Below are 15206 nucleotides of genomic sequence, written 5' to 3'. Positions count from 1 at the left end.
GTTGTCCGTGACATTGACAGACTCACTGCTACCCTCCTCGAAAGAAGGGGAAATTGTCTAGCTATTAGGCAAGCATGCATTGCCAATGGCAGGAAGAATGAGGACGACTTCCCTTCCATTACCAATGGATGAGGGATGATGGAATGCAGCAAACACTGCCTCTTCTTGTAGATGGGACAGATCAGCCAAGAATTATTAGTTTCAACCATCATTTTTCTGCAAAACAGTCTGTTAGTTGATGCTGCTTAAGGTGCAACCATGGTATATATAACATATACAACACAGGGAGAGATAGATGAAGTGCAATAGTAGTCAAGAAATAGTTCCAGGCCAGTTTAATGCTTATGACCTAGTGACTGAGTTAGATGGATTTGGTATGGTCTGTATGTCCAATTATCTTCCTGATATGGGCAAGGGAGTATCGTCCCCTAGTCGGTTTGACCAATAAATTATAGAGATAACCTTTCATGAAAAAGGTAGTGACCAGGATCAAACTATGATTCAAACATCCCTTCCCGAGACTAAGGGGAGTTTCACTAATAAAATCGCATGCCGACAACATACCCCTGTTTGCATCTCGACAAATATCTTATACATCACATAAATGTTAGATCACCAAGCATCCCGGTTATAAGGGGATAACCACACATGGTGCTTAACAATGAGTTTCACGGATATAAATGCACACCAACAACATACCCCTTTCCATATTGACATTCTCGAATATATTATAGGTCCCATAACTATTAGATCTCCAAACATCTTGGGAATAAGGGGATAATCACATGTGGTGTTCAATAAAGAGTTTCCATGATAAAAACGCAAGCCGACCACCCACCCTTTCTGCATTTCGACAAATGCAAATCTCTTATAGATGTCACAACAGTTAGATCACTTCGCGACAATACTAATGAGATCCTTCATTGTAATTAGATCTCAGTAAAACACATGGAATCACTATCAGAATAAGCCAAATCACCTCAAGATTCTACCACCTCTAGATCCAACGTCTAAGATTCTATCCGAATTGCATGCCATCAATCAATCATGCAAGCCATACTAGTGGAACATGACAATGGAAGCATATACTAATACTCTTCTTATAATTATAAGATAATAATTCATCATATTTCTTATCCTCAAGTTGAACCTACAAACCTATGATTGCTTAAATAATATGAACATATTCAATATGCAAATCAAATCAATATTATCCAATAAAACAACAATATGGTGTTAGGATGCAGTGTCTCATGTTGGCAATGGTCACTCTAGTGCAGCCAAAAGGTTGTTCTGTGCCATCACTGGTGGCAAACCGCATCACAAAGCAAGGCAAGAGGTAGGAACCAGCTAGTTGGAACTCTTGCATTGCCCATTCCATGCTCTCGGCAAATGAAGACTTCCTGTAGTGGAACACCAGGGTGTGCTTCATACCCACTATCACTTTATCAGAGCCATCACCGAATTCTTGTATACCAGTGCCTCTGTGCTTGCTAACCTCCAAAACCCAACGCCGGCGGCATGGTTCCTACAGTTGTCGCCATGGTGCTTTTTCTCCTTACGGGTGAAGAAGTGCTTCCCGTTCTTCTTCTCCTGCCGTGCTCCATCACCAAACCCAACATAAGGAAAATATGACACACACAGAATTAGACAAGAAATTAACCGTCAAAACACCTAATATATCATAGGTGAGGCTATAGATTGATGAAATTAAACCAAAGATTGCAAAGATTTGGCTTAATAATTTCAATGGGACAACAAAGGCAACACAAGTCAAAATATATTCACTTGGGACAATGTCCAAGGGATTATGGTGAAGGATGTCGATGTCAGTGATGAAGTCATAGGGCAGAGACATCTGAATGGCGCATTGGTAAAGGTAGTTGATGACAAGCTCACCGTAGTGGGTTGGAACACACACCTAGTGGGATGGTGAATACTCGTACTGCTCACTTAGTTGATGCATACCTGAGGACCGGCCATTGTCCTAGCTCGCAAGCTACAAACAGATTTCACTCGCTCGCTCACTCTAGTGAGCGGAAGCCCTGTGGTGATGGAGATGGAGGATGAGAGGAGCTGCATTTATAAAACCAAGCTATAGAGGGGGTGTCGCCAACTCACTAGTTAATTGCATCTGTATGGGCCGCTATGAGTACCGTGAAGGAGATATATTCAATTTCATTCCCTTTCTCTGCATGCTAAACACCCTCCGAGCTGCAGATGGCGAGCTAGAATTCAGGGATTTGCATCTCTTGGATGGATGTAGTAATACAGAAAATCCAAAAGAGGAATAACTAGAAAGATGTGGTTTGTGATGAAGGGATGGGGATTCCAGTGTCTGTTTTGTTCCGATTTTTTCTTCTTTTCCATTCCTTGGGAGAACATACAATTGGTGAGAGTTCCAATCTCTCTCGCTTCTGGTTTGGTGTGCTGTTGGGGAGATGATAACAAAGTGGAGTTCTGCACAATACTGCTGACTAGGAAAACTGTGGGTGCCTATTAAGGCTGGAATTAAAGGCGCTGGCTGGTAAACCTTGTTTGCAAGCATATTAATTTTTGTCCTTATTTGGATGGTTAGTAGAGCTTTTTGGGGCTTGTTAATTTTCTGGTTTAAAGATATGGAGCTTATGTTGGAAAATGTTAGTTTACATACCATAGGAGCCGGGCCACACAAAGTCTAAGTTGATGTTACGCATGTTTTTGTTTGCATCGTTTTAATCTTTGAATACATTTTATTTCCAAATGACTAGTTATACATGTATGTTGAGCTCCAATTCCATCACAAGGTGATAGCAAGTAACAAATTTAATTTTTGCGAACATGGGATCCATGAGAACTTCCCCTTTGATATGTGGTTAACTATTTTATACTCAATAGATATTAATTAAATATCGCTTCTACTATTTAGTGCTCTCCTCCCTTGTACAGTTATGCTACTCGTGCAGCTATAAATAGAGATGTATAAAAAGTTAGAAAACTGCTCAAGTATGTCACTCTCTTCTGTTCCTCTTGAACCCATATCTGACCACTGACTCCCTCTTATTCCTTGTTCCTTGTGTTGGCCATGTTGATGAGCTACTAGGCCATACTACTGTTGTCTCCTCGACGGCACACCTATGTCTCTCCATGAGTCTCACTTCTACAGATTTGGGCATCAATGACGTGCCATCTGTCAACACGAACCATCACAGATATGAGGTCATGTGTGATGGGCCACAACCATGACCCATCTGAGGTGATTTGTGTAGTAGGATGAACCGTCACAGATGATTCATAACTACCATGTGTCACAGATAGGTGATAGTTTTGAACCTTCACGAATGAGGGGATGCACTAAAACTATAGTTTTCCTATGAAAATTAATAACATTTTTATATGAAGTCGGATGGATACATACTTTAAAGTCATAGAGCTCGACAAGATATGTAAGAGTTTATAACTTTGTAATTGGCGACCTTTTCATTTCAACTCATCTAGAGTATTAAATACATGCTACATATTTCAGATAGGGATAGTTAGAAGAATAACAACAAAAAGGTTGCTTAACACGTGCTCTATGGATGATATGCTAATGGTTCTCTTTGTTGTGGAGAGAGAAGTCTGGGGTTGGAGTCCCAATACCACATACACATATAATTTGTATTAAAAATCATGGATTTGTGGCTAATGATGTGTAAAGTTAAAATAATAATTTTTAGGCCTTTTTGTGCATTTATAATTAGAAAAATCATGACATGTTATCGTAGATGGTTCATAACTATTACTCGGAAGAGACGACTAGTCTGCGATGGGTGGTATGTAATGATCCACCATAACTTTACCACCCACGACACAGATGACTCATCTGTGGTAGTTGTTCACGGATGAGGTTTAATTCGTCGCAGATGTGCGTTATTACAACCCATCATAGATCAAGGGTTCTGTCGTAGGATGTGATTTCAATAGCAATGTAATGAAATCAGAGATTTACCACTGCTTTTGTCTCTTCGAATGTGTGAACGTGTATTAGGAGAGCACATGCGGGTGTGTGATTTTGGTACACATGCATAATGATGTCTGCATTTCTTCTATGTAATAGGAATAAAACGTTATACAATGAATAGATAGAGCCTTTTAGATTGAATTTATACTTCGAAGGTCTTCTACAACAATTACAAGGAAAACACAAAGGAATCCCTGTGATCTTTTGAATTGAAGGATACTTCCTACATACCAAATGTGATCAATTTAGCATATCACAGCATGTTCCGTGGTTTTGTTTGTATCCTTTTTCTCCACGTAAAGATCTCTGGCATCCAACAAGCAATCCAAATCTGTGGCTAACTGCCTAGTTAGCTAGAGAGATATTGGGTAGACAAATACTTGCTAAACATAGCTTGCCTAGGCATACCAAAGAAATAACTCTTGTCATCAATTTTTTTTCCAGCTCCATCTATATTAATATCTCATTCTGTATAGATAACAAGCATTGACAATTAACTGTAAGGAGAAAAGCATGAAGGGTTCTCTATGTCATCTTTTAAACCTGCATTTAACATCTCTATCTTTGAACTAAGGCATGGTCACAAGTTCAAATAGAACAAAATGCAATAAAATTATTCTGCTATAAAAACAATACAATCACATGTATTTTTTTCTCCATGAAAATTAAGATATCGTGCATTCAAACTGTCCGAAATCAGTGGCTATCTAGAGAGATTTTGAGCTGGCAAATACACATTGAATTTAACTTGGCTAGGCGTAGGCATACCACATACTCCCTCCGTTTCACAATGTAAGTCATTCTAGCATTTCCCACATTCATATTGATGTTAATGAATCTAGATATATATCTATCTAGATTTATTAACATCAATATGAATGTGGGAAATGCTAGAATGACTTACATTGTGAAACGGAGGAAGTACCACAAAATCTACTCTCTTGTCATCAATTATTTCTTTTTATACACCTCCTTCTATATCAACATATATATCATTGTCTATATTCTCCAAGTGTTATAAATAGTAATATTAATAATCATGCCGCAGGTCAAACAAAAAAGGCATAATCACCATGAATGATTTATCTTGAGATTAACTAGATGAATTGTTTCACTAGATAAATATGACACGGATGGTATCTCTATAATAATATCCTATGTCGAGCAATCAATTCAATCATAGATATGTGGCAAGTGCCTTGTTGCATTTGTGATCACCAGATCAATAGTGTGGATATCAACAGCATCAATCACATATAGAGCGCTGCTGCAGAGTGAACAAGCTATGGAAATTGGAACATAAAAAGCATATAGAATATAGAGGCTTAGTATATGACATGATAAAAAGCACAGTATATTGAAGAGCGGCAATTACCTCTACCATAAAGGTAGTTACCTCCCTTTCACTTTATCTTGCATCTTGGGCGAATGTGTCTTGTCCTAGAAGCTAGAACACTGGTGCACTTGACTTTCCCAAAACTAATTCAACACTCTATAGATTCCAACATAAACAGAAAAACATAGACTCCAGCTTCAACATCATAGAGTACCAACTCAATTAAACATAATGCATAGTCTCAAGCACAAACATAAAATTAAATTGCATAAATAGCTTGCAGGTCTTTCTTGCGATGAGGAAGCATCCCACCTGCAATTTTTATTCTAAACTAAGCCGAGTTTCTTCCTTCTATTAGTTCTTCCCATAACCATCACTGCCCTTGTCCTTTGTGATGACATTGGCAGACTCATCACTCCCCTCCTCGAAACATCTATGCCCTGGGAAGTCAATGAAGTGACTTGACGATCGCCTGCATTGCCAATGGCAGGAACGGCGAGGACAGCTTCCCTTGCATTGCCAATGGACGGAGGGATGATGACCTGCGGTGCACGCTGCCTCTTCTTGTAAATGCGACATATCATCCAAGAATTATCAGGTTCGACCATGGTTTCCACCAGAGGGGCATGAGTATGGGCAGCAGACGGACTGCCATTGTTTTTCTGCAAAACAGTTCGCATATAGTCTATTAAGGTGCAACCGTGGTATAGATGGCATCTACAATAAAGAGAGACGGATGAAGTGTACTAGTAGTAAAAAATAGTTGCATGCCAGTTTTGTGCTACTCATGTACTGACTGAATTAGAAGAATTTGGTAACTTCTCTATGTCCAATTTTCTACTCCCTCCGTTTCAGGTCATAAGATGTTTTGACTTTGGTCAAAATTAACTTGCTTTAAGTTTGACTAAGTTTGAAAAAAAAACATTTTCAACCCAAGACAAATTTATTATGAAAATATATTCAATTATTGATTTAATGAAACTAATTTGGTATTATAAATATTACTATATTTTTTAAAAACTTAGTCAAACTTGTAATAGTTTGACTTTGACCAAAGTCAAAACATCTTATAACTTGAAATGGAGGGAGTACCTAATATGGGCAAAGGAGTGTCACCCCCATTCGATTCACCAATAACTGTAGTGATGCCACTTTTTTAAGGAAAAGTAGCGACCAGGAGTACAAGATCAAATCATGATCTAAACATCCCTTACCGAGACTAAGGGGACAAGCATGCATAGTGTTCAGCAAAGAATTTCATTAATAAAAACACAAACTGACAACATAGCCCTTTTTGCATCCCGACAAATTTGAACATTCAATAGAATCCGTACTTGTTAGATCTCCAAACGTCTCAGGACTAAGGGGATAAAAACACATGGTGTTCAATAATGAGTTTCACTAATAAAAATGCAAGCCGACAACATACCCTTTTTTGCATCTCGACAAATTAGAATCTCTTATGGATTCTGTAAGTGAAACCATTAGACCTTGCTGGGTGACACATCCTACTAGATTGAATTATATAGAATCACTATGCGAAAAATTGAAATCAACCCTAGATTCCACCATCTCATAGATCACTATATAACAAAATTTGAATCACCACTAGATCCCACGCACCTTGCATGGCATCAATCAATCAACCCAAACCTATTGGCACCCCTCAATGGCGACATGCACAAATACTCTATATAATTATAAGATAGTAATTCCTCATGTTTCCCTATTCCCCAACTTGAACCTCACAGTCCTACGGTTTTATACAAATAATTTACCAATCATATTAAAAATACAGAAACAAATCTATATCATATCCTTTTTTTTTTGAGGGGGAATCTATATCATATCCAATACAATGACATAGTGATGTTTGGATGCAGCGTCTCACCTTGGTGGTGGTTGTTTCGGTGCAACCACAGGGAGGCATGGAGACATCACCGGTGGCCGGCCTCATCACAAGGCAAGGCACAAGGCTGGCACCGGCAAGTCGGCATCACCCATCCGGTGCGCTCTGTGGATGAAGACTTCCTAAAGTGGAACACCAGGGTGCGTTTCATCCCCACTAGTTTTTCATCGGCACCACCGCTGGGTTTGTTGTATATTGGGACCTCTGTGCCTGCCAATCTCCAGAACCCATCACCAGCGGCATGGTTGCTTTCATAGTCCCTAGGGTGGCTGTTCTCCTTGCGGGTGAAGAAGTGCTTCCCATTCTTCTTCTCCCCTGCTGCTCCAGCATCACCAACATAACAATAGAAAAGTTGACACTCAAACATAATCATACAAGAAATTAACTGTCAAAATCCCTACAAACGATCTAGCTGAGGAGATACTACTGATTGATGAAACTAATCAAAGATGCTGCCAAAGATTTGGGAGTGACACAGTGCGAGTCAAAATATATTTACCGGGAACGATTTCCCAAGGGTTGTGGCACTGGATGTCCACATCGGTGATGAAGTCGCAAGGCAGCGGCTCCTGCATGGCACGGCGGTACAGGTAGTTGACAACAAGCTCACCCTCGGTGGGGCGGAACACACACCCAACGGAGAGGTGCATCGTGGTACCGTTCAGCAAGTTGATGCAAACTCCAGGACCAGCCATCGTCCTAGCTTGCAACCTACAAACAGATTTCGCTCGCACGCTCGCTTGCTCTCGCTAGACTCACTAAAACGAATGTAAGATTGAATGGTCCCGTGGGGATGGAGATGGAGGCTGGGAGGAGCTGTATTTATAGAACCAAGAGGGTTGTTTGCCAACTCACCATATTGCCACCTGTATGGGCAACTGAGAGTGCCGTGAGGGGGACTCCACTTCACTGTTTTTTGTCTCTCTATCGCCAGGCTGCAGATGGGTCAGATAGCATCCAGGGTGTTGCAAGGCATGCATCCATGCAGTAACACACAAAATCCAAGAGGAAGAAGGTAAAGATGGCTGGGGTTGATGGAGGAATGAGGATCCCAACGTCAGTTATATCTTCTGATTTGTTTTTTGTGTTTTTCAACTGGTGAGGTGGACTACTCTATCTCCTTCTTGGAGTGTTATTATGGACAATATAACAGTGATGAGAAGAACACAATAGTGCTGATCTAGGAGAACTGTGTGTGCCTATAAGGATGATATTAAATGTGTGTGAACCTTGTTGGCAAGCCTTTTAATTTGTGGCCTTATTGGGATAGTTGATACAGTTTTTTTAGGCTTGTTAATTTGCAGCATTAAAGATTGGGGGTGGGGGGGGTGGCTGCTGGAAAATGTGAGTTTAAAATCCAGTCCTTGCCTCACTGAATTCCTAAATTTTTTTTTGGTGCTACATGAGCGCACCATCTATACGTAACATAGGTGTAGTGGCAGCTAAAGTCTATGTTTATGTTATACATGTTTTCTTTCAATCATCTTATTTTCAAATACATCTTATTTTCCAAAAACAGTTAGAAATTTTATGAAGAGCTCCAATTTCATCATAAAGATAGCAAGAGGTAATGAATTTAATTGTAGTGAACAAAATATCTTCCTATTGAATTAAAAATAAAATTAATTATTTGCCACCCAAACATATGTGATTAACTGTTTTGAACTCAACATATGTTAATTAATTATTTCTTCTACTATTTATTGTCAGAGGTGATCAGGGTATACCCTCCCTCGTGCGAGCTATTTTATCAACTTTTTGATCCCCACCGAGAATGAAAATAACTAACCACAATCTTAAATGTTAAAGCCTATCTCTACTCCTTAAATGTAACTAATTAACCCCCTTCTCCCATGTAAAAGATATCAAGCGATTGGTTCAAAAAATTGTTACTTTGATCCCATTCCAACCATTCCGAATTACAGGACCCATAAAATAGTGAATAACCCATACTAATCCATTGCGAACCACAGGAACCTGACTAGTACCTATAAATAGAGGAATATAATAAAAAGTTAGAAGCCCAAACTGCCAAAATCTGCCACTCTCTTCCATTCCTCCCTCCGAGCACCGCTCCTCCTTCTCACTAGAGCAAAATCATTACGTAGAGGCACTTTTGTGGAGACAGTTTTTATTTTGCCACTTAAACCAAGAGTTCTATAGTATAAAGATACTTTTTAGAGGCACTTTTAGCATATTTTGTTAAATTAATGTTGTAGAGGCATCTTTTCTGCACTTTAATATTTGCCTCATATGTAAAGGAATTTTGTTATGGCGTTTTAACCTCTGTAGAGGCACTTTTTCAAATTTTGATTTAATGCAAGAATCGTCTTGCACAATATGTACTGAAATTGTTCGGGAGACATGGTCAAAGCCCGGGTTGAAGTAATGCTAAAGGAGATTTCTTGAAGCCAACGTCCAGCATAAGTGGCCCCTCTCTGGTAAGGTTTGAAAGTTTTCAAAACGTAAATCAAATGATCTGAATCAAAATGCCTCATCTTGATAAATTGACTTATTTCTCAAATGACATGAGGTGGAGATGGTAAGTGTGTTGAAGATATTCTCAAAATTCCTCTACAGGATTCTAGAGGCATTTTAAAACTGCCTCTAGTGTTAGAAAAATGTCTCTACGAAGTATTTTTTGTTGTGGTGCTCCTTATTAGTGCTTCCTCTACACCATGCTATGCCAATGGTGATGATTGATGGTGCCAGAGATGTAGTATCGTCGATGCCATGCCGATTTCCATATGTTAAGTAGGTCCTTGTTTTCCATGGTGGTTGATCATCTTGGATAGCAACTGAGACCAAGGTATACAGGGGGCATGATCCACCTTGTTCCACTCACGAATGTTAACTAGTTGTGATCAGAGGCATCCTAACGTCCTGATTGGGATTACCCCTGAGTTCGTCAGCGATATAAAAACAACAGGAGCCCGCCTTGTGGTCAAGTGAAGACCTCTCCACTTCCCCTAATTCCTTGATAAAGCCTAATATCATCGTTCCTTAGCTAATGCTGGATGAGGCTTGTAGTGCAGTTCTAGGGCACTGAAAGTGGCACTCAGAGTGAAACCATCACCCACTTGTCGATCGCTAGCATTGCCTAGGGGATCAAGCAAGAAATCTCATACTCATGACTCATATATCTACATCGACACCAAAAGAAGCAGAGAAGGAGAAGGAGGTCGCATCCATAGATTTAAACAATGTTAGTCAGTTTAATCTTCTCTTTCACATTATATTAAGGTGATGATGTTAGGCTAAGCACATCTTTATAACATGTAAAACCAATGAGTTGATTTAGATTTTGCGGTGAAAATTTTGGTGGTTTGCTGATGTTATTTTGGAGATTTTGTAGACGGTTGATTTTGTGAAGTGAAGGTTTTTGGTTGACCCTGGCGGTCAGACCAGCCGGGTGCCGCCGGCCAGACTGCAGGTGTTGCAGCGGTCAGACCAGCCGACCTGATGGTCTGACCGGCAGGATTCTTATCGTGTTCGGTTTCGGGTTGTCTTGTTGTATTTAGATGTTTCCTTTGGGGATTTGGCTTCTAGATGGTTTCTATGCGTATGGATACTGTTGTTATACTAATGTGAGTCAAGTAGGGACGAACTTGTGCTTGGAATATGGTTTCTTCGTTGTTGCATGTGCAGGTGTTGCTTGAGGCCTCGGGAGAGTATTGCCGGTGATAGATCGGAGTCGACTTAGGAGAAGTTGATGTCCATGGATCAAGAGATCATGCGGGACACTAAAAGGCTAGAGAGCAATGCACGTGGCGATGAAGAATCCATATGGTATACAAGAGGGATTGTAATCGTATGGAAAGAGGAGTCGAATTTGGAAGGGAGTCCGAATTTCGGAAAGATTGATTGAGATAAGGAAAGGGATAAGTTGGATACTTGCAAGAGAAGGTTTCCTACATGGGTTAGGCATCTTAAGTTATGTTAGATTCGTGGGCTTTGCACAGTCTAACTCATGTATAAATAGAGAGGGAGGGTGAGGCCTCCCGGTATTGGTTTTAGAGAGACTCGAGTTGAGAGAAAGTTAAGGTTTCGAGTTTAGTTCGAGATTTTGGTGAGGGGTGCTGTTGGTGCACTTTGTAAACACTAGTTGATGCAATAAAGTCGAAAGTTTCAATGTACATCTTCGAGTATGTCATCTACCGGTGTTTCTAGGTCTTGATGGTCTAACCACAGATGTACGCGTTCTAACCGATAGCGGTGTTCTAACCGCAGGTGATTGGGTGGTCTGACCGGCGAGGCTTCGGTGGTCTGATTGATGGCAGGAGGGCGGTTCGACTAGCGGCGACAGGTCTTTGTCATCTACTCCATTTGAGGTAAATCTTTTATCCCGCAAAAGATTTTGGGTTTTTGGTTTTCTCTACCATTCACCCCCCTCCAGTAGGTTTGTTTGGTCTTGTGCAATCCTACATAACATTGATTATAAACTCACATTCCTCCCCTGTAGCCACCATAGTATGAGGGAAGTCAGCAAAGGTGGCTGATTTGAGTGCATGAGATGTAGAATGAGAGGGCTTGGGAACAGTGGCTGACATGAGTTCATCTGTGTGCGGGACAGCGCACAAACATGGTCCTCCTCCCTTCCCATTGAGGGCCACACTGGTAGTTTCGTCCATCCACTTTTATCCTTTTTCTCCATGTAAAAGATCGACGCCATTCAAGAAGTAGTTCAAAACTGTGGCCTACGCATACACAAAAAATATGCTAGGCCTAGGCATACAAAAAATTAACTTTTGTTATCAATTATTTTTTGTATCCATCTCCATATATATCGTCATCTCATTCTCTACATGTAACCCATACTCCGAGTGTAATCAGTAATATTAATAATACAGCAGCAGCTCAGACACAAAAGATGTAATAATCCTCTCACCGCGAATGATTTGCCCAAGATTAACTATATCTATTATATCACTACATGTGATTCAGACGGTAACTCTGTAATAACATCCCATGTCCAACAATCAATTCGAGCCCAAACATGTGCTATGTGACTTGTCGACACACGTATACCACACGCATATGTGAATCGATCACATGCAGCAGAGTGAACAAGCTATGCCCATGGAAGAAAAAAACACAAAAGCACAATATATTGAAGAAGGGCAGTTACAACAGTTACCTCTACCAGGTAACTACCTCCCATTGATCTTGAATCTGGGGCGAATGCGTCTCATCCTAGAAGCTAGAACATAGGCACACTTTACTTTCCCCAAACTAATTAAATGATATATTGTCTACAACTTAAACAGAAAAACATAGACTCCAGTTTGAACAGCATAGAGTACTCCGACTTAATTAAATAGAATACATAGTATCAAGCATGAACTTCAAATTAAAACACATAAACAGGTCATAGGTCTTTCTCGCACCGAGGAAACACTCCGCTTGCAATTTTTACTGGACACAGCTGAGTGGCTTCCTTTATTTAGTTCATGCCATGGCCATAACCATCCTTGTCATCCGTGATGACATCGGCAGACACATCACTCCCTTCCTCGAAAGATGGCTGCCCCAGGAAGTCAATGGCAGGAAGGGCGAGGGCGACTTCCCTTGTATTGCCAATTGTAGGAAGGGCGAGGATGAGTTCCCTTGCATCGCCAATGGATGGAGGGATGATGAACTGTGGTGTTCGTTGCCTCTTCTTGTAGATGCGACATATCCGCAAAGAACTATCAGGTTCGACCATGGTTTTCTCAAGTGGGCCATGAGTTTGTCCAGCTGATGGACTTCCATTGTTTTCCTGCAAAACGGTCGACATATAATATGTTACTAGATGCTGCTTAAGGAGGAACCATGGTATATATAGCATGTACAACAAAGAGAGATAGATGAAATCTATTAATAGCAAAGACATAGTTGTATTCCAGATTTGTGCTAATCATCTAGTGACTGAATTAGAAGGAATTGGTATCTTCTATGTCCAATTTTCTTCCATATATGGGCAAAGGAGTGTCATCAATCTACCATCCGGTTTCACCAATAAACTGTAGAGATGTCACTTTCCATGAAAAGGTACAGACCAGGATCAAAACATGATCTGAACATCCCTTCCCGACACTAAGGGGATAATGATCATGCATGGAGCTCAACAAAGAGTTTCACTTATAAAAGCGCAAGCCGGCTGCATACCTCTTTTTGCATCTCGATAAAGTCAAGTATCTTATTGATCCCATAACTGTTATGTCTCTAAACAACCCGGGACAAAGGGGATAGCCACTTGTGGTGTTAAAAAAAGAGTTTCACTAATGAAAACACACGGCGACGACATAACACTTCTCGCGTCTTGACAAAATTGAATATCTTATAGATCCCATGACAGTTAGATCTCTACACATCCTGGGACTACTAGGATAACCACGTAATGTTTAATAAAGAGTTTCACTGATAAAAGTGCAAGCCGACAACGTACCCCTTTCTGCACATCGGCAAAATTGAATCTCTTATTGGTCCTTTAATTATTAGATCTTGATTCATGGAAAAATCTTATTTATTGTAATTAGATCTTACTGAAATATATAGAATCGCTATCCAAAAAGTCAAATCACCTTTTGGTTCCAGCACCTGTAGGTCTGACATCATAACAAAATTTGAATCACCACTAGCTAGGTCCATCCTAGACCTTGTTGCACCATCAACGTCAACATAGAAAAATATTGTTCTTATAATTATAAGTTTGTAATTCATCATGTCCATATTCCCCAAGTTGAATGACACAGTTCTATGCTTGCATGTAAATACTTAACCAATTAGATTATAAAAGTAGATCGATTCTATGTTATATCCAATATATAGGCACGGTGATGTTCGGATGTGTAGTGTCTTACCGTGGCGATGGTCGTTCCTGTGCGGTGGCAGGGAAGCATGGAGCCATCACCGGTGGCTGGCCTCGTCACAGGGCAAGGTATAAGGGTAGCACCAGCAAGTCGGAACTCCTGCATCACCCATTCGGTGCGCTTTGCGGACGAAGAATTCCCGTAGTGGAATACCAAGGTGCGCTTCATCCCCACCAGTGCTTCATCAGCGCCACCACTACGTTTGTGATATATCGGCACCTCTGAGCCTACTGGCCTCCAGAACCCATCACCAGCAGCACGGTTGCTGTGGTGGTTGCCAAGGCGTTCGTTCTCCTCATGGATGAAGAAGTACTTCCCATTTGTCTTCTCCTCCGCTGCTCCATCATCATCAACCCAGCAGACAATAAATTAACTATCAAAACAACTGCAAACTATCTATTGAGGTTATACTACAGATTGATCAAATTAACTGAAGAAGCTGGCAAAGTTTTGGATTAATATATCTAATGGGAGTAAGCCTGTGTGGGTCAAAAAAATATTTACCAGGGACGATGTCCCAGGGGTTGTGCTGGAGAATGTCGACGTTGGTGATGAAGTCACAGGGCACCGGTTCCTGAATGGCGCGACGGTGCAGGTAGTGGACTACTAGATCAGCATTGGTGGGGAGGCGCGTCGATGTACCATTCACCAAGTTGATGCAAACTCCAGGGCTGGCCATTCTCCTCAATCGTAGAATACAAATATATTCCGCTCACTCTCAACTCTCAAATGAATTAAAGATTGAATGATGCTATTGTGATGAAGGTGGAGGGAGGGAGGAGCTCTTATTTATTTACCCAAGAGGGGTGTTTCCAACTCATGATTATTGCCACCTGTATGTGCAACTGTGAATGTTGTGACAGAGACTCAACTCTACGATCACTTCCTCTTTCTCTATCTCCAGGCTGCAGATGGTGAGATAGCATCCAGGGTGTTGCAACACATGAATCCATGCAGTAACACACAAAGTCCAAAAAGAGGAAGAAATAAAGATGGCCAGGGTTGATGAGGGGGTGAGAATCCCAATGTCAGTTATATATTCTGTTGTTTTGTGCTTTTCAATTCCTTTTGAGAAGCTCTCTCTCTCTCGCTTTCTTTTTTGTGTTTATTTGGGAGAAGATAACAGCA

The 15206-nt window shown here is 40.6% G+C and overlaps 1 protein-coding gene and 1 pseudogene across 1 annotated transcript; both read right to left on the bottom strand.

Moving 5' to 3' along the window:
• Window positions 1-5508: 5508 nt before the first annotated feature.
• Window positions 5509-8020, bottom strand: LOC4350575 (NAC domain-containing protein 58-like; annotated as a pseudogene).
• A 4287-nt stretch (window positions 8021-12307) lies between these two features.
• Window positions 12308-14993, bottom strand: LOC9266935 (NAC domain-containing protein 58-like). Its single transcript, XM_015761162.3, has 3 exons — window positions 14583-14993; window positions 14070-14413; window positions 12308-12985 (listed from the first exon to the last, which is right to left on the bottom strand). The coding sequence occupies exons 1-3, from the start codon at window positions 14755-14757 to the stop codon at window positions 12671-12673; spliced, it is 834 nt and encodes a 277-aa protein (XP_015616648.1). The 5' UTR covers window positions 14758-14993; the 3' UTR covers window positions 12308-12670.
• Window positions 14994-15206: the final 213 nt, after the last annotated feature.

Source organism: Oryza sativa, chromosome 11, assembly GCF_034140825.1.
Source record: "Oryza sativa Japonica Group chromosome 11, ASM3414082v1".
NCBI classification, from domain to species: Eukaryota; Viridiplantae; Streptophyta; class Magnoliopsida; order Poales; family Poaceae; genus Oryza; species Oryza sativa.
The sequence above is the reverse complement of the archived record's forward strand: the minus strand, read 5'-3'. Positions and strand labels throughout refer to the sequence as shown.